Source organism: Panthera tigris, chromosome D1, assembly GCF_018350195.1.
Source record: "Panthera tigris isolate Pti1 chromosome D1, P.tigris_Pti1_mat1.1, whole genome shotgun sequence".
Classification (NCBI taxonomy): Eukaryota; Metazoa; Chordata; class Mammalia; order Carnivora; family Felidae; genus Panthera; species Panthera tigris.
In genome coordinates, this window is record NC_056669.1 from 57,849,252 (window position 1) to 57,867,945 (window position 18,694).

Genomic DNA, 18,694 nt, shown 5'->3' on the forward strand with positions numbered 1-18,694 from the left:
GAAGAAATGTGTGTTCAGATCCTTTGCCCATTTTTTAATTGAGTTATTGGCCTTTTTATTATTGAGTAAAGATAAGAGTTTTTTTTTTTTCCAAAAAAATTTTTTTAATGTTTATTTTTGAGAAAGACAGCGACTGGAGGAGGGGCAGAGAGAGAGAGGGAGACAGAATTCGAAACAGGCTCCAGGCTATGGACTGTCAGCACAGAGCCCAATGCTCTGTGGTTCAAACTCATGAACCGCAAGATCATGACCTGAGTGGAAGTCGGACACTTAACTGACTGAGCCACCCAGGCACCCCAAGATAAGAGTTCTTTATATTTTTTAAATACAGGTATTTATATTTATATACAAATACAATACCCGGGGCACTTGGGTGACTCAGTTAAGAATCTGATTCTTGATGTTGCCTCAGGTCATGATCTCAGAGTTCATGGGTTCTAGCCCCATGTCGGTCTCTGCACTGTCTATGCAGTGCCTGCTTGGAATTTTCTCTGTCCCCCTTTCTGTCTGCGGCTCCCCCACTTGTGCTCTTGCTCTCTCAGAATTAAAACAACAACAACAACAACAAAACCTTAAAAAAACCCCAATCCCCTATCCTATACAGTTGACCCTTGAACAACATGGGTTTGAACTGTGTGGGTCCGCTTACGCGTGGATTTTTTTTTACCGTACAATACTGTAAATGTATTTTCCTTATGATTTCCTTAATAACATTTTCTTTTTCTAGCTTTATTACAAAAATACAGTATGTAATACATAGACAAAATACGTGTTATTCGAATGTTTATATTCTCCAGTCAGCAGTAGGTTCTTAGTAGTTAAGTTTTGGGAGAGTCAAAGTTACATACAGATTTTGGACTGCACAGGGGTTTGGCACCCCTAACCCCTGCATTGTTCAAGGGTCAACTGTATATGGTCAGCAAATTTCTCTCCTTCTCTGGGTTGTCTTTCACTTTCTTAATGGTGTCTTTAAAGCACAAAAGTTTTTAGTTTTGATTAATCCAGTGTATTTTTTTTCCTTTGGTTGTTTGTACTCTTGGTATATTTAAGAAACCATTGCCAGTCCAAGGTTACAAAGGTTTATGCCTGTATTTTCTTCCTTCTTGTATGAGTTTTGTATTTCAGCTCTTTCATTTAGGTCTTTGATCCATTTGGGGTGCTAGTCTTGACCCTGCCCTTAACTTGCTTTGTGACCTTGGGCTGTTCATTACCTTTTTTCAGCTTCACTTATTTCATCTATAAAGTAAAAGTTGTTATGTGTGTATATATAGAGCAACAGAAAACAGATCAGTGGTTGTCACAGGCTGGGAATCAATGGGAGGGTATTGAATACAAAGATGAGAGAACTTTTTGGGGTGATGAAAATGCTTTATATTTTACTTGTGGTGGTGTTTGTATGACTACACATTTTCAGGGGTCATAGAACTATATACCCCAAAGGGGTAAGTTTTACTATATGTAAATTATACCTCAATAAATCTGTTTTAAGAAAACCTTACAACACCTTTATAAAGTATGTAATATTTTCCATTTTGAGGCTAGAGGAAACTGAAGCTCAGAAAGGTTAGTGGCCTGTGGTCCCACATTTGGTAGGTGGCAGTGCTAGGATTTGAACCTAAATCTGTCTGATCATAGAGCTTGTGATCTTCCTACTCATGTTTAGTCTGTCCCTGAAACTATTAAGAGTATGTGGATTCTCTCGTAAAGGGTTGACTTACCCTTGAAAGCCAGGGACCGTGTCTTCCTGCAAGCAGCTTCCCCAGAAGTGGCTGTCACATTCTTAATCCAAATTTTGAACCCATGGAATATCTCATTTCTGTCAGTCATCAGTAGGGCTTGGAATCAATGCTGTTGTGGGGTGCTCCCCAGTCAAGATATCCTTTTGAGGCTGAGGCCCTCATTTTGGAGCAGGAGGAAACCATTTCCAAAGTTTTTGAGTTTCTTTGGTTATGAAAAACATTTTCATACCTTGCCCAATCAGCAACATGGATTACCTTCTTATTAGGAGTGTGACTAGATTTTACAGGGCCAGTTGTGCTGCTTAGCACTTTAACAGTCTTGCTTACGCCACATTATTTAGCAAAGAACTAGTTGGGTAGAAGAGAGACCTAAGGCAGGAAAAGTGTACAAGTTGTCTTCTGTGTTGTTGCTGCCATCACATCATCACCATCATCATTTACATGTGTGCACCACCTGACAGTTGGTGGTGTATTTTGACATTCTGAGATCTTTTTTAATTCTCCCAGTATCTGTTAAGGAGAGTGCTTATATTTAGAGAGAGAATGTTACCTGGCCATATTCTTAGATAACTCTGGATGCAAGGGGTATTTTCTCCTTAAATTGTGCCGAAATATATATATATCCTGTAACCTTCATCCTCAAGTTTTCAGTTCATTTACTGGTAGTAGTTTAATCTAGCCTGTTGCCTTGGGGTCATTTGCCAGGGCTGCCCATTGGCTACCTTTCAGGAAGTTCTGGCCTCTGGAATTAACCAGTAGCATTTTCCTTTTTGCCTGTTTGACCACCCTGCCTTCCTCTCCTTGGGAACCCATCTTTACTCCACCTCTCATTCCAGAAGCCTGGAGAGACTTAATTAATCTCAGAGCAATTGTCATCAAGCCAGTTGTTGACTGCCTGTCTTGACATTTGGCTTATTTCCTGTCCTGAGGTGCTATAAGAGAAGTTAATGACCTAAAAAATTGCCCATCCATCATGTGAGCCTAGTTAGGAGAGAATTGTTTGATTTTTATGAAGTGTAGATAATATATTTGTAGAGACAAGTTTTTCAAACATGTACTGGCCTATGTGTCAGAGATGGTTCTCTAAACAAGATGGGACAAATGGGCTGTAAAACAGAGTTTAATGACAGATTTTTCCATTAATCAGAATGGAGAATGTGCTTCATTAAGGTAATTAACAAAGCACTTGTGCAGGTGATACTTACTGCACACAGATTTCCAAGTTTCTTTCTGTTGAACAAATTTTGAAAGAGATCTTGACTGTGTTTTGCATTAAAATTCTCAGTGGTGATAAATTTCCATTTTTCCCAAATCTGTTAGTAACTGGTATCTTGTCCTCTGCAGGTGCAAAGGGTTGGTGAGACACTTGCTGCTCTTCCTAATAGTCTGTGTATTTATTGTTTGGCTCTTACACTCCCCTGATGAACAGTAGAAGTGCATCCTTACCCAACTCCCGGACTGGCATCCTTAGCATTGGAAAAGACCTCAGAGAGCCTAAACTAATTGATTTGACATCACGATGTTAGAGTCCGGAGAGGGGAAGTGACTTGGCCAATGCCACACAGTATACCAGTGGCAGAGTCATCTGTGGGATAGTGGGTCTGGTTCTGAACTAAAAGCCAAAAGGTCTGGGTTGACATTAGGCAAGTTGTATCACCTCTCTGCTTCTCAATATCTTCATTTGTATAAGGAGAAAAGTGTATAGCATAGGGCCAAGTACAAACAAATGGCTTTTTGCTTCTTTCTGCTATACCATGTTGTTCTCTGTGAGTATAAGTTGAAGATTATAGAAGGGAAACTGATGTCAGGGAAAATGAACAATCAATAATCAGTGCTATTTTCTTTGTTTCTGTATAGGATCCTCAGTCTTCCACAATGAACCCTGTTTATAGCCCCGTGCAGCCTGGGGCTCCTTATGGCAACCCTAAGAACATGGCCTACACAGGTAAGTGGTGTGAAAATAGTTCTCATTTTGAAAAACGGTGGTTAAGGGCATTACCAAATAACTTGCTGAATGACTTTTGGTGTACTGTGCCTCCAAAAGCCCTGGTAAAGCTTGGGAACTTGTAGAAGAGAGATATGTCTGGGGTTCAATGGAGATGGAAATGGCATTCTTACAACTAAGGATTGTTGAATTGTCATCTAGGGGAAAGGAAGGGAGGTAACATTTATTGAATACCTACCATGGACCTAGCCCTGTGATGCACAGTTTCACATATCATGTTTGATTTTAAACCGGTTTTTCATGGTACAGCTTCTTATCACCATTTGACAGTTGAGAAAGCCATAGTCACAGTAAGAGGCCATAAAACAAAACCAAAAATAGATATTTGAGCCCAGGTCTGCTGATCCTGAAAGCTGATCTTTTTCCTGAACTGCATACCAAGCTGTTTCCTACTTCTCTCTTTGTGTATGTTGTCCCTCTGTCTGGACTGCCATTGTCCCCTGATAGCATCACCTTGTTCTTTAAGAACTCCGCTCTGAGCTCAGAGAGCACTCTTCCTGGAATCATTCTCTCCCATACTTGGCCTTAGGCAAATTTTTTTAACCTTCCAGAGCCTTTGTATTCCCATTATAATATTACCTTCTTCCTTCCTTCCTTTCTTTTTTTTTTTTTTTGTTCCTCACACTTATTCTTTATTCTAGGTGTTTGTTTTTTTAAATTGAAGTATAGTTGACACACACTATTACTTCAGTTTCAGGTATGCAGCATACTGATTGGACAAGTCTATCTGTTGTGCTGTGCTTACCACAAATGTACTTAACCATCTGTCACCATACTACACTATTACATTATCATTGACTATCCCTATGTTGTACCTTTTATCCTTGTGACTTAATTCATTTTATATCTAGAACCTGTATCTCCCACTCCCCTTCACCCATTTTGCATCCCCCATCCAACTCCCCTCTGGCAACCATAACCATTAGTCTGTTCTCTGTATTTATAGGTCTGTTTGTGTTGTGTTTAATTATTTTTTAGATTCCACACAAAGTGAAACCATGGGGTATTTGTCTTTCTCTGTCTTACTTCACTTTAGTGTAATACCCTCTAAGTCCATCTGTGTTGTTGCAAATGACAAGATCTTCTTTTTTATGGTTGAGTGATACTCTATTCACACACACACACACACACACACACACACACACACACACGCCCCACACGCCCCACACCTTTTTTATCCATTCATCTGTCAGTGGACACTTAGGTTGCTTCTATAATTTGGCTATTGCAAAAAAATGCTCCAGTAAACATACAGATGCATATATCTTTTCAAATTAGTGTTCTTTGGGTAAATACACAGTAGTGGAATTACTGCATCATATGTTATTTCTGTTTTGAATTTTTTGAGGAACCTCCGTACTGTTTTCCATAGTGATGGCACCAGTTTGCATTCTCATCAGCAGTACACAAGGGGTCTTTTTTTTCACCAACACTTGTTCTTTTTTGTGTTTTTGATTTTAGCATGAGGTGATATCTCATTGTGGTTTTGACTTGCATTTCCCTGATGATGAGTGATGCTGAGCATCTTTTCATGTGTCTCTTTGCCATTTATATGTCTTCTTTGGAAAAACGTCTATGCAGATCCCTTGCCCATTTTTAATTGGATTATTTGGGGGTTTTTTGGTGTTAGGTTATGTAAGTTATTTATATAGTTTGGATATTAACCCCTTCTTGGGTATATCATTTGCAAGTATTTTCTTCCAGTCAGTAGATTGCCTTTACATTTTGTTGATGGTTTACTATACAAAAGCTTTGTGTTTTGATGTAGTCCCAGTAATTTATTTTTGCTTTTGTTTCCCTTGCCTTAAAAGACATACCTAGAAAAATGTTGCAATGGCCAGTGTCAGAGAGATGTTTTCTTTTAAGAATTTTATGGTTTCCTGTCTCACATTTAGGCCTTTAATCTGTTTTGAGTTTATTTCTGTGTATGGCTTAAGAAAGTGGTCCACTTTTATTCCTTTGCATGTAGCTGTCCAGTTTCCCAGCTACATTTATTAAAGAGACTGTCTTTTCTCCATTGTATATTCTTGCCTCCGTTGTCATAGATTAATTAACCATGTAAACATGGGTTTATTTCTGGACTGTCTATTCCATTCCATTGATCTATGTGTGTACTTTTGTGTCAGTACGATACTGTTTTGATTTAGGGCTGTCATAAGGATTAAATGAACTAGTGTAAGGCACTGAGCATATAATATCTGGCATAAAGTAAGCACTTAAAAATGTTATTATTTACAAATAAATAAAGATGGGTAAAACATATGGTAATAGAAATAAATAAGAAAATGTATTTAGATTGTCCAGCATGGTGCTTAGCATAGCATGGGCCTTCAAGAATACAGTGATTATAGATCCAAGGTGAAGGTAACAATATGAATAAACACATTGGGACGTAAGAAGGTATGGTCAGATTACATACAGTCATTACTTGAGATTAGTTGGAGTAAAGAGCAGGAAAGGGGAAATGTGGGGGAGCGCCTGGCTGGCTCAGTCAAAAGAACATGCAACTCTTGGTCTGAGAGTCATGAGTTAGAGCCCCACACTGGGAAGGAGATTACTTAAAAAAAAGAAATAAAATCTTTATTAAAAAAAAAGAAAAGGGGAAAAGTGGGAAATGACACTCAAAAAGTAGATTAATAATGGTCTTCATGGCAGGATTGGAAGTGAAAGAGGGAGTAGAGAGTTTTGTCCCAGAAGAGAGTCATTGGCAGTGAATTTCGGAATATATTGGTTCCTTCTTATAACTTCGCACTTTACTGTGTATCCTAACTTCCTAGACAGAAACTTGAGGGTTCTCTAAGTGTCCTTTGTTTAATTGTTCCATACTTTGCTCTGTAAAAACACTAGGAAGGTGCTTCAGAAATTCCTCAAATAATGTGATTTGATTTATTAAAAATATTTAGAACTATTTTTATAAAGTATGTATACAAATAAGATGATCAGTGTGTTAAGCTTCTAAGAATGCATGTTAATTTTTAAAGAAACACAAATAGTCGTAGCTACTTGTGTTTGTAAATCAGGATTTTCTTAATGCGAGGCAACTCAAAAAAACATTCAAATATGTTGGATGTTGAGCCTGATATAACTATAGCTGTTATTACTTTCAATTTCATATGTTTATGTTTATCACAACAGCCTTATTATCCCTACTTAACATTAATAGTAAATATTTTGAAATTTCTGTTTGAAAATATTTACGATATGCTAAAATTGTTGTGTGTTTACTCTAAGAAATTAATGCCAAAACCAGGACCTACCGAGCAGTAGTTGCTCTTTTTCTTCCCAGTTTAGTGTCTCAGCAACCCAAGTCTCTTTGGCAGAGAGGACTGAGCCACTTTGGCAGACAGAGCCCAGGGGAATCCTGTGGGTTTCCTGTGATTCTGGCTGCATTCATTCTCACTGAATTGCTAAACTTGAGAAAGAAGAAAACAGTTGCATTTATCTATTGATTTGCTCAAAAAAGATTAGGCTGTGTGATATATTGGGAAGGAAGTGGACCTTGTTTCTGCTTGGCACATAGTATTAGAACTTGGTAAATGTATTTTGATTGAATGAACAACAACCAGGGGCCCCTGGGTGGCTCAGTTGGTTGAGCATCTGACTTCCGCTCAGGTCATGATCTTACAGCTCGTGAGTTCAAGCCCTGCGTCGGGCTCTGTGCTGTCAGCTCAGAGCCTGGAGTCTGCTTTGGATTCTGTGTCTCCCTCTCTCTCTGCCCCTAACCCACTCACATTCTGTCTCTGTCTCTCTCAAAAATAAATAAACATTAAAAAAAATTTTTTTTTGAATGAACGACAACAAGATTCAGATCCCAGCTCTGTTAGATAATAGCTAGGTGACTTTAACCTAGCTTAACCTTGCTTAATCTCCCTTAATTTAAATTTCTTTTATAAACTGAGATAATATTACTTACTCCATAGGACAGTTGTGAAAATTAAGTGAAATAATTAGTATTCCTCCCAAGGGAAAGAAAGAGGAGTGTCTTTGTTTCTAAGCCTGAAACTATGTTTTAAGTTAATTTCTCTGCTGCAGATTCTAAGGCCACATAGGAAGAATAAACTCCACACAAATAGAGTAAGTTCAGACTTCACATAGGCCAAGGTTTCAAATTCTTCAGGAAACTTTCTTTTTTAAGCTAAGCTTCCATTGTCTCTGTATTTTTGAGTCAGTTTTTTTTTTAATTTTTTTAAATGTTTATTTATTTTTGAGAGAGAGACAGAGTGCGAGCAGGGGAGGGGCAGAGAGAGACAGAATCTGAAGCAGGCTCTAGACTCTGAGCTGTCAGCACAGAGCCGGACATGGGGCACAAACCATGAACCGTGAGATCATGAGCAGAGCTGAAGTTGAATGCTTAACCAACTGAGACACCCAGGCACTCCCCCTTTTTTTTGAACTGACAATATGATTCTTCCAAGATCCCAGCTTTTTAGAAGGAATTCAAGTTCCGTTGTCCTTCCCAGGACCCAGCGCCTCATCTCCCACCTCCAGTGGCGAAATAAAGCAAGCCCTGTAATTGCCCAGACCAACATCAGCTATGAGAGTTAGTTTCCTCTTCAGTTTTTCACTCCTGGGGATTTCTTTTTCTTTCTTAAAATCTCAACTCTGCTTATGTTTATTATATGACATGAAGTGTTTGTTATCCAGCTTTTCAAGATGTTATGTAGTAAGTAGATTTTCAGGTTATCTTCTCCATAGTGCTGGAAATAGAAAACCCAAGTAAGATAATTTATAAGCAAATGCCAAATGTAATGCATTAGAGTAAACATTTGTTATTGTTAATAACAGTAATGGTTATGTTAAAGAGTATTACCATTTGGCAAACACATGCTGAGTACTTTCTATAATTAATCTTATTAATCACAAACCCCATAGGATCATCTTTTAGTGGTGGTTTAATTGGTGGTTTAATTCAGGTCATAAAACTTGGCCAGTGTATATAGCTTCTAAAAGATGAGGAAATATCAGGTCTTTATGATTTCGAAGTATATGTGCTTCCTGTTATAGTAAGCTGATATGTTTTAAAATATGTACTCCTTTTACTGTTCCCAGTGATAAGCTAGATGAGAGGGTTGTTTTTTCACTTTCTAGGACTAGGGAGCCTTACCTTGGAGGGGCTAGAAGCCTGCTTCTGGCCAGCAGTTTGGAATAGGCTAGTGAAGGGCAGTAGAAGCAAAAGTGGAAGGTCAAGTTCATTGTGGTCTCATCTGCCTCAGAGGTAATGGGGTAGTGGCCACATGGAACAGAGGTTGGAAAAACTGATTTGAAATTCTCTGTGGAATCTGAGACGGAAATAAAATATAACTACACAATTATGATTCTGACATCAGTTCTAATGTGTGAGTTTTTTCCTCACACCATGCAGTTCTCCAATACCAGTCAGGTATCCTACAGTTCAACTCAATTCTGATACTATCTACTTGGAGTTAGTGTCAGATTCCACAGATTGAGGGCTCAATCCCACAACACTGTCTTTATTTCAGATGCTAATCGCACGCCCAAATTGTTACCTGTACTTCTGACTGATAGCCTGTAAATCACAGGTTCCCACAACCACTGCCTTGGGTTCATTTAATCTGGTAGAGCAGCTCAAGAACTCAGGAAACCAGTTTACTCACTAGATTATTGGTTTATGGTAAAAGAATATAACTCAGGAACAGGCCGATGGAAGAGATGCATAGGGCAAGGAATGTAGAAACGAGCACGGAAGCTCCAGAGGGTGCCACTCTCCCTGCACCTCCATGTGTTCACCAGCCTGGAAGCTCTCCAGATCTTGTCCTTTTTGCCTTCTATGGGGACTTCATTACATAGACATGATTGATTAAACCATTGGCCATTGGCAATTGATTCAAGCTGCAGCCCCTCTCCTCTCCCCAGAGGTCAGGGTGGTGGGACTGAAAGTTCCAACTCTCCAATCACATGTTTGGTTCCCCTGGCAAACCTGTCCCCATTGCTTTCCAGATGTCACTCATTAACATAAACAGATGTGGTTGAAAGGAGTTTATTTTGAATGTCAAGATACCTTTATGACTCTTATCACTTAGGAAATTCCAGTGGTTTAGGAGCTTTGCACTAGGAATAAAGATGAAGACCAAATATTTATTTCCTATTGTAAATCATGGTATACAGCAATACAGTATATTTCAGTGAACAGCTGTCTGCTAGTCAAATGACAGTATTTTCACGTCCTTTTTAAACTCCTTTACTGAGCACTCACTGTGTGCCAAAAATTGATCTCAGTGTTTTACAGACAATATTTTTATACTTGCAACAGTCCTGTGAAGTGATTATAATTAGCTCCTTGTGCATCTTGGAAAAGAGAATTCAGAGAATATACTATGTCCATATACTTTAAAACACTTAAAACATAGTGTTATAGACTGAATATTTGTGTCTCCTCAAATTCATATGTTGACACTCTCTCTAATTCTCACTGTGATGTTATTTGGAGTTCGGGCCTTTGCAAGATAATTAGATTTAGTTGAAGTCCTGAGGATGGGGCCCTCATGATGGGATTAGTGCTCTCATAGGAAGAGAGACACCAGAACTCTCTGCCATGTGAGGACACAGCAAGAAGGCTGTCATTAGCAAGGCAGGAAAAGAACCTTCACTAGAACCCAGTTGGGCTGGCATTCTGATCTCATATTTCCATCCTCCAGAGAGCGAGAAATCAATGTCAAAGCCACTCAGTTTGTGGTATTATATTATGGCAGCCTGAGCCAGTTAATAAAGATAGTAAGTACAGTGAACACTTAAATACCCTTCACATAGATTTACCATACTAGGGGGCTCTTTAAAGAATGGGGCATTTCTTTTTCTGAAAGGCCTCAGAAACATTTCTCTGCCAGAAGTTTGCAATGTAGACAAGACCTAAATAATTCTCCATGCTCCTTTCCTTTCCTTTCCTTTCCTTTCCTTTCTTTTCTTTTCTTTTCTTTTCTTTTCTTCTCTTCTCTTCTCTTCTCTTCTCTTCTCTTCTCTTCTCTTCCCTTCCCTTCCCTTCCCTTCCCTTCCCCTCCCCTCCCCTCCCCTCCCCTCTCTTCTTCTCTCTTCTTCTCTCTTCTCCCCTCCCCTCCCTCCTTTTCCTTCCCCTCCCCTTCCCCTCTCCTTCCCTCCCCTCCCCTTCCCTTCCCTTTTCCTTTTCCTTTTCCTTTTCCTTTTCCTTTTCCTTTTCCTTTTCCTTTTCCTTTTCCTTTTCCTTTTCCTTTTCCTTAAAATGTTCTGATGCTGAGAGTGTCCAAGCATCACCAGAGATCTAGAATAGATGCTGAAAAGAGGACACATATTGGAATCTATCAGATCTGGGGTGGACTCCAGGCTCTGCCACTAATTAGCTGTAGGACCTTGGGTGAGTTCTTTAATTTTTCTCAGTCTCATTTTCTTCAACTCTAAAATAGAGTCATGATCTATACAGATGGTTGGTTCACAGGCCCATGAAAATGTTTATGAAGTATAAGGCACCATGGCTGGCTCAAATGTGGTGTTCAGTTAACAGTTGTTACAATGCACAACACTAAGTATATCTCTACTGGGGAAAGAATGTGGGGTAAAGAATGAGTGACTTAGATTTAGACCTGATTCTACCATTTAAAAACTGTGTGATGTCAGATAAATTATTAAACTTTCTAGGCCTCAGTACATCATCTGAAAGAAAAAGAAAAAAAGCAACGGGGGTGGGGGGAAACCGTTAGGAATTTATTCTTCACAAGACAGCAGAGAGTAATAAATGTAACAGGGCCAGCCATTGATTTGGAGTGAAGTTTCCAAAACCCAATTGGAAAGAATTCTGAAATGTGAGAATAGATGGACCTCTTAAAGTAACCCATAATTTTATAGGTGAGAAGATGGAGAAGTGTTTTGCAGAAATGTTGGAACTGGGTCCCCCTGTTTCGGGTTTGTGTATTCATTGTCTCTTTACCACAGAGCAACATCAGGGTTTCATCTTACATCCTCTCCTGGCTACTTCTCAGTCCTCTGCTGGTCCATACCAGCTCATATCCTTTCCCCCACTACTGTGCTGGGCCCTAAATGAATTTCGTGCTTTCAGCTCACAGCAATTGTCATTGAAATACTTCAGATACCCCAACAAAACACATGACTCTCAAGGTTGGAAAACTAGGAAATTGATCTGTTCAAAGACTTCGTTGTCATTTTTCAGTTTTTTCTTTCCTCGAGTGCTTTTTTTTTGCTTAAAAAAAAAAACAACAGTGGATTTAAGAAGTATATTTGTATCTGACACAGTTTTTCAGGTGGAAGACCTTGATAATTAAGCTGACAGTGTGCAGATACAATGAATAATCATTGTAATGTCAGTGAGACTAAAAAAGAGTATCTTTCTCTTCAATGACCCCGGCCTGCACCCTTCACCCTCCTTTGTGAGGATCACCTGATGGAGGTTTTAAGACTAACTATAACCAGTTTGTTCTTTGCAAAGAACCTTTTGTAGGGTTTTTCCCCCTCATATTTATTTCTTATAACAAGTCTAGGAAGATAGCCCTTATTTTCCAGATGAAATGATGGGATCAGGCTTCCCAAGGTCACATTGTATAGCAGAACCCAAACCCCAGATTTTCTGCATTACAAAGCAAGTGCTTTTACTGCTCTAGCCAACTTGGCTATCTCTTGGACACCATAGTGATTAGGATCTTAGATGAGCCCAGGAAATGGTGAAAACTACTCCACAAAACTCCCTTCTGATGTTCAGACTGAATGTCTACTCAGGAAAGACTTCTCAGGTCAATTAATTACTTTCACCTATGACTGAAATAGGTCTCTAAGAAGAATTCTTACTAACTCTTCTCCCTGTGGTTACTAGTAATCTCCTTGTTGTTAAATCCAGTGGACCCTTGTCAGCCTTTCTTCTAATTTTACACTTCTATATCATTTGAAACTCCAGATTCCTCCCTTCTGGAAGTTTTCTCATTCCTTGCTTTTCATTGATTACAACATAGTCTTTCTGTTTATTTTTCTGTTTGTTTTTCCTTTCTTCCTCTCTGGCTGTTCCTGAATCTGTCTGCTTTCCAGTTTTTCTTTCCCCACTCACCCAGTAAAAGTTGGTGTTGCCCAAGAGCCCACTTTCTCTTTCATCTTAGTTCCAGCTACTGTCTGTAGGCTGATGATTCATAAACTCTAGCTCTACAGCAAACCTCTCTTCTGAGCTTCAGACCAGTTTATTATCTAGCTGTCTTCAGAACCTCTTCTCCATGAATGTCTCCTATTTTGTTTAGATGCATCATGTCTAAAACTGAGCCTGTTATCTTTCCTTATAATGCATTTTTCCTTTTATCAGTTTGTAATTAGTACCATCATTCACCTATTCCCTCAAATCAGAAACATAGGAGTCCTTCTTAATACTGCTTTTTCTTTTGCCTTCTAAAGTCAGTTACTAAGTCCTGTCTTTTTTTTTTAAATTGTGGTAAAATACACATAACATAAAATTATTTGACATCTTAAACATTTTTAAGTGTATAGTTCAGTGGCATTAAATACATTCATATTATTGTGCAAGCATCCCCACCATCCATACATAGAACTCTTTTCATTTTTTTTTCTCAAAATTATTTAAATTCTAGTTGGTTAACATATAGTATAGTATTAGTTTCAGGAGTAGAATTTAGTGATTCATCATTTACATGTAATACCCAGTGTTCGTCACAAGTGCCCTCCTTAATACCCATCACCCATCTAGCCCATCTCCCACCCACCTTCCTCCATCAACCCTCAGTTTGTTCTCTGTGTTTTGTAGCCCCCTTTTCCCCTGCCTTCCCATATGAGTGAAATCATAGTATTTGTCTCTTACTGACTTATTTGCTTAGCATAATATACTCTAGCTCCATCCATGTCATTGCAAATGGCAAGATATCATTCTTTTTGATGACTGAGTAATATTCCATTATTTGTGTGAGAGGGTGTGTATATATATATATATATATATATATATATATATATACATACACACACATATATCTGTATATACCACATCTTTTTTAAAAAAATTTTTTAATGTTTATTTTTGAGAGTGAGAGAGGACATGTGTGGGGGGAGGGGCAGACACACACACACACACACACACACACACACACACACACACACACAGAATCCAAGCAGGCACACAGAATCCAAGCAGGCTCCAGGCTCTGAGCTGTCAGCACAGAGCCCGACATGGGCGTTGAACTCATAAACCGTGGAGGTCGGACACTTAACCTGCTGAGCCACCCAGGCACCTCCTACACCACATCTTCTTTATCCATTCATCAGTTGATGGACACTTGGGCTCTTTCCATAGTTTGGCTATTGTTGATAATGCTGCTATAAACATTGGAGTACATGTACCCCTTTGAATCTGTATTTTTCTTTTTTTTTTTAAGTTTATTTATTTTGAGAGGGAGAGAGTGAGAACAAGTTGGGGAACAGAGAGAGGGTGACAGAGGCTCTGAAGCGGGCACTGTGCTGACAGCAGAGAGCCCGATGCAGGACTTGAACTCAGGAACTATGAGATCATGACCTGAGCTGACGTTGGACACTTAACCAACTGAGCCACCCAGGCACCCCGTCGAATTTGTATTTTTGTATCCTTTGGGTAAATGCCTAGTAATGCAATTGTTGGATCATAGATTAGTTCTATTTGTAACTTTTTGAGGAACCTCCATACCATTTTCCAGAGTGGCTGCACCACTTGCATTCCCAGTAGTGTAAGAGTGTTCCCCTTTCTTCTCATCTTCCCCAACATCTGTTGTTTCCTGTGTTGTTAATTTTAACCATTCTGACAGGTGTGAGGTGGTATCTCATTGTGGTTTTGATTTGTATTTCCCTGATGATGAGTGATGTTGAGCATCTTTTCATGTGCCTGTTAGCCATCTGTTTGTCTTCTTTGGAAAGATGTCTATTCATGTCTTTTGCCCATTTCTTCTTTTTTTCCCCCCCAAGTTTGTTTGTTTGTTTATTTGTTTAGAGAGCATGAACAGGGAAGGAGCAGAGAGAGAATTGGAAGCAGGCCCTGCACTCAGTACAGATGCAGGGTTCTCTAGTACTTACAACCCTTTAATGATACTTCATTGTCCTTTGGTTGAATTGAAAACTCCTTAGTTTGCAAGAGAAGGTTTTTATGACCTGACCATTCACATCCCTCCAGCCCATTTCCTGCTCATCTTATGTATCTGTATTTTCCGAGTGGTGGCTGGTATTATGTTTTTATTTAGAGCTATAATTTCACTAGAGATCATCAGGGCCAATCCTCTTCTCAGGTGAGGAACCTGAGGTTTCATAAGTGCCTAAGGACAACACCTATTACAGTTCACCATGAATTCAATATCTGATTTACCTCTCTCTTCCTAGTACTCAGCCCCTGGCATGCCATGAATATTGACTAAGTATTTTTTAGTCAGATAGATGAACTAACCGATACCAAAATTGGAAGTAGAACCCAAAACTTTGACAGCTAAACTAGTTTTCTTTCTATTCACCTTATGCTGCTTTTTAATTTCCAAGGCACTTATGTGTAAAACATCTGGCCTACAGTTATGCTCTTATTAGGTAGTAAAACATTAGTAGCCATTGTTTTGTTATTAGTCATCATTATGGGCATACCTTATTTTATTGTGCATCGCAAATAGTGCATTTTTTACAAACTGAAAGTTTGTGGCAACACTGAGACAAGCAAGTCTTGACACCATTTTCCCATTAGCATTTGCTTGTTTCACGTTTCTGTGTCACATTTTGGTAATTCTTAAAATATTTCGAACCTTTCCATTACTATATTGTTATGGTGATCTGTGATCAGTGATTACAGCTTGCTGAAAGCTTAGATGATGGTTTATATTTTTTAGCCATAAACTATTTTTAATTAAGGTTTGTACATTGTTTTTTTTAGACATAATGCTATTGCACACTTAATAGACCACACTATAGTGTAAGCATTACTTTTATATGCACTGGGAAACAGAAAAGTTCGTTTGGCTCACTTCATTGCAATGTTCACTTTATTGCAGTGGTCTGGAACTGAACCTGCAGTATCTCCAAGGTGTGCATGTATATCACCAGCACCTGGCACAGTGACTTAGTGCAGAATAGACTTAGTGAATTTTGAAAGAAGGAAGGGAAGACGAGAAGAAAGAGAGAAGTTAGTAGCCCTCTGTCATGGCAAGGAGAGTCTGGGACAGGTAACCAATGTGGAAGAGATTGTTCTTGCTTTGTAGGTGAATGAACCGAGGCCCAGAACATTTAATTTGGATAATCTATTATGACTGGTCAACCCCTCTGTATGGACTAAATGGAATAGGGAGATTTTTCTACTTATGAGTTTTGTATAGATAGCACAGATCTTCAGAGGAAACAAACTTGGTTTATAGCAAATTTTCTTTTTTCAAACAATGATAGTTGAAGTCTGATGATTCCTTTGAGCTTCTTAGCAAGGAAGAGCTGTCCTTAAACCTCCTGATGTTAACTATGTAGTCAGCCTTGGACAGGCTCATTTTGGGTCTTGGCTTCTTTGGTAACAAAGCCAGATTTGACTTTTAAAAACAAAAATTGGGGGCGCCTGCGTGGCTCAATCGGTTGAGTGTCCCAAGTTTGGCTCAGGTCATGATCTTGCGGTCTGTGAGTTCGAGCCCCGCGTTGGGCTCTGTGCTAACAGCTCAGAGCCTGGAGCCTGCTTTGAATTCTGTGTCTCCCTTTCTCTCTGCCCCTCCTCTGCTCATGCTCTGTCTCTCTCTCTGTCAAAAATAAATAAACATTCAAAAAAAAAATAAAAAAAAAACAAAAATTGACTCACCAATGACAGATATCTTCTGAAGCTTGAAAAAACAGGGCCCACAAAGCTCCTGATAATAATAAATAAGAGGTATAATACTTTACAACTTAGAAAACTTTTTACCATTTGTAATTTCATTGAGTCCTTACAACAGTACTATGGGTAGAAATTTTTATTTTTTATTTTTTTTAATGTTTATTTTTGAGAGAGAGAGAGAGACAGAGAGAGAGAGAGAGAGAGAGACAGTGTGTGAGTGGGGGAGGAGCTGAGAGAGGGAGACAGAATCTGAAGCAGGCTCCAGGCTCTGAGCTGTCAAAACACCCAGGTGCCCCTAGAAATTTTTATTAAAACATCCATTTTATAGGTGAAGACTCAGGTTAATAAATATGTGCAACTTTATGCTGTTAGTAAATTGCAGCGAGGCTCTTCCTATTCCACCAAGCTGTCAGGCAAAGCCTCTCTGGGTTTTGGAGAGAACACAAGAAGTGAGTGTGTCTGCCTCTGATACATAATGTGTGATGTCAACACAAAAAGCAGATGGATTAAATCTTGTCTGGGCAAGAATCATGCACTTTAAACTAATTTGCTGTTGGCTTATGACAGATTTACTTTCCTGGATCACAAAATGATTTCCCACTTCTGTAGAAAAGATCAACCTTTTCCCCCAAAGAAAGAAGTGTTGGTGGTGGTGTTGGATTATTATTTCCTTGCTCCTTCTTGGGTTCCTGTTTTCTGTAGTTGTTCATTTATTTCATGTCTTTCTAGACTGTGAGCTCTTTGAGCAGCAGTCATGTACCTTCTGTGCCTAGAACAGAGCAGACAGTTACTCATTAAATATTCATTGGATTAAGTTATTTATCATTATGTTTATAGTATAATGTTACGCTTGCTGTTGATAATTATTATAGTAATAATTACCATTAATGACTGTCAGTGCAGTGCCACGCACTTTACAGACATTGTCTCCAATTCTCATAATAACCATACAAGGGAGAACTGTTATCCTTATACATATGAGGGAATAAGGTTCAGCTTATTAAGTAACTTGCTGAAGGTCATGTAGCTTTTAAGTGTCACCTTAAGCGAAATATAAGTAGACTTACATTTTTTTTTTGCTTTATTGTGGCAAAATATACATAAAAATTACCATTTTAGCCATTTTTAAGTGTATAATTTATTGGTATTAAGTACCTTTACAGTGTTGTGTGACCATCTCCACTATTTCCAGACTTTTTCATCATCCCAAACAGAAACTCTGTGTCCATGAAATAATAATTCCCCATTCCCCCCTCCCTCTAACCCTTGGAAACCTCTAAATCTCTGTCTCTATGAATTTGCCTATTTGAAATATTTCACATAAATGGAATCATATAATATTTGTCCTTTTATTTGGTTTATTTCATTTAACACAATGTTTTCAAGGTTCATCCATGTTGTAGCTTGTATCGAGATTTCATTCCTTTTTATCACTGAATAATATTCCATATAATGTATCTGTCACATTTTGTTTATCCATCTGTTTCTTTAAATCCTCTGGAATAAACTTCAGCCCAGGGAGGTTGGACCATGGCTGCAAGCCTCTGTGTCAGCCCCTCAGCCATCAAAGGCAAACTCGTAAACCCTGTATTTGGAGGACAAGGTCCTTCTTGCCCACCCTAGATGAAAAAACTGACACAAGGAGCTTAAATGACTTTTCCAAAGTCATAAAGGATTTCATTAGTTTTGCCAGGCTTTAAAGACCCTCCTCTGACCTCTATCTTATGCTGAATGAGGGGAAGACCTAGCATAAATAGTTTCTTTATTTTGGCTCACTTCCCTCATTCAAAAAAGTAGGAGGTTGCCTTAGGAGCTGTTAAAGGGAAAGGTAAGCCAAGTGGGTGCCCCTTTCCCCTCCGGTAGAGATCTGTTCATACCCATTTTGTGTATTAGGCTTCTGGATGAGGTTTTGTTTGACAAAAAGGGTTCTGCTGCTACAGTAGGGAGCTAATTGAACTGCTCAAGATGAATTCTGACCTTCTAATTCTCTTATACACCCTGTTCTTCAAAGTGTGAGATTATCAGCTTTGTGAAGACAACACATACAGTGTGTCTTTTGTGTGTACTGCCCCTCTATTGACTCCCCACCTTAACCAGCACAGATTAAGAAGGGGAAAGACAGACATGTAAGTAGACAGTTACAGCACACTGAGATAAATGCTGTCGCAA

The 18,694-nt window shown here is 38.9% G+C and overlaps 1 protein-coding gene across 7 annotated transcripts in view; it reads left to right on the plus strand.

The window, feature by feature from the left end:
• FAM168A (family with sequence similarity 168 member A) overlaps positions 1-18,694 on the plus strand; it is a 235,021-nt gene that overhangs the window by 171,326 nt on the left and 45,001 nt on the right. For all 7 annotated transcript variants that reach the window (XM_042957980.1, XM_042957979.1, XM_042957978.1 and 4 more), the window contains one exon: positions 3,597-3,684. In XM_042957980.1, coding sequence (XP_042813914.1) covers positions 3,615-3,684 — 70 coding nt within the window. In that variant the 5' untranslated portion in view covers positions 3,597-3,614. The remainder of the gene's footprint in view (positions 1-3,596; positions 3,685-18,694) is intronic.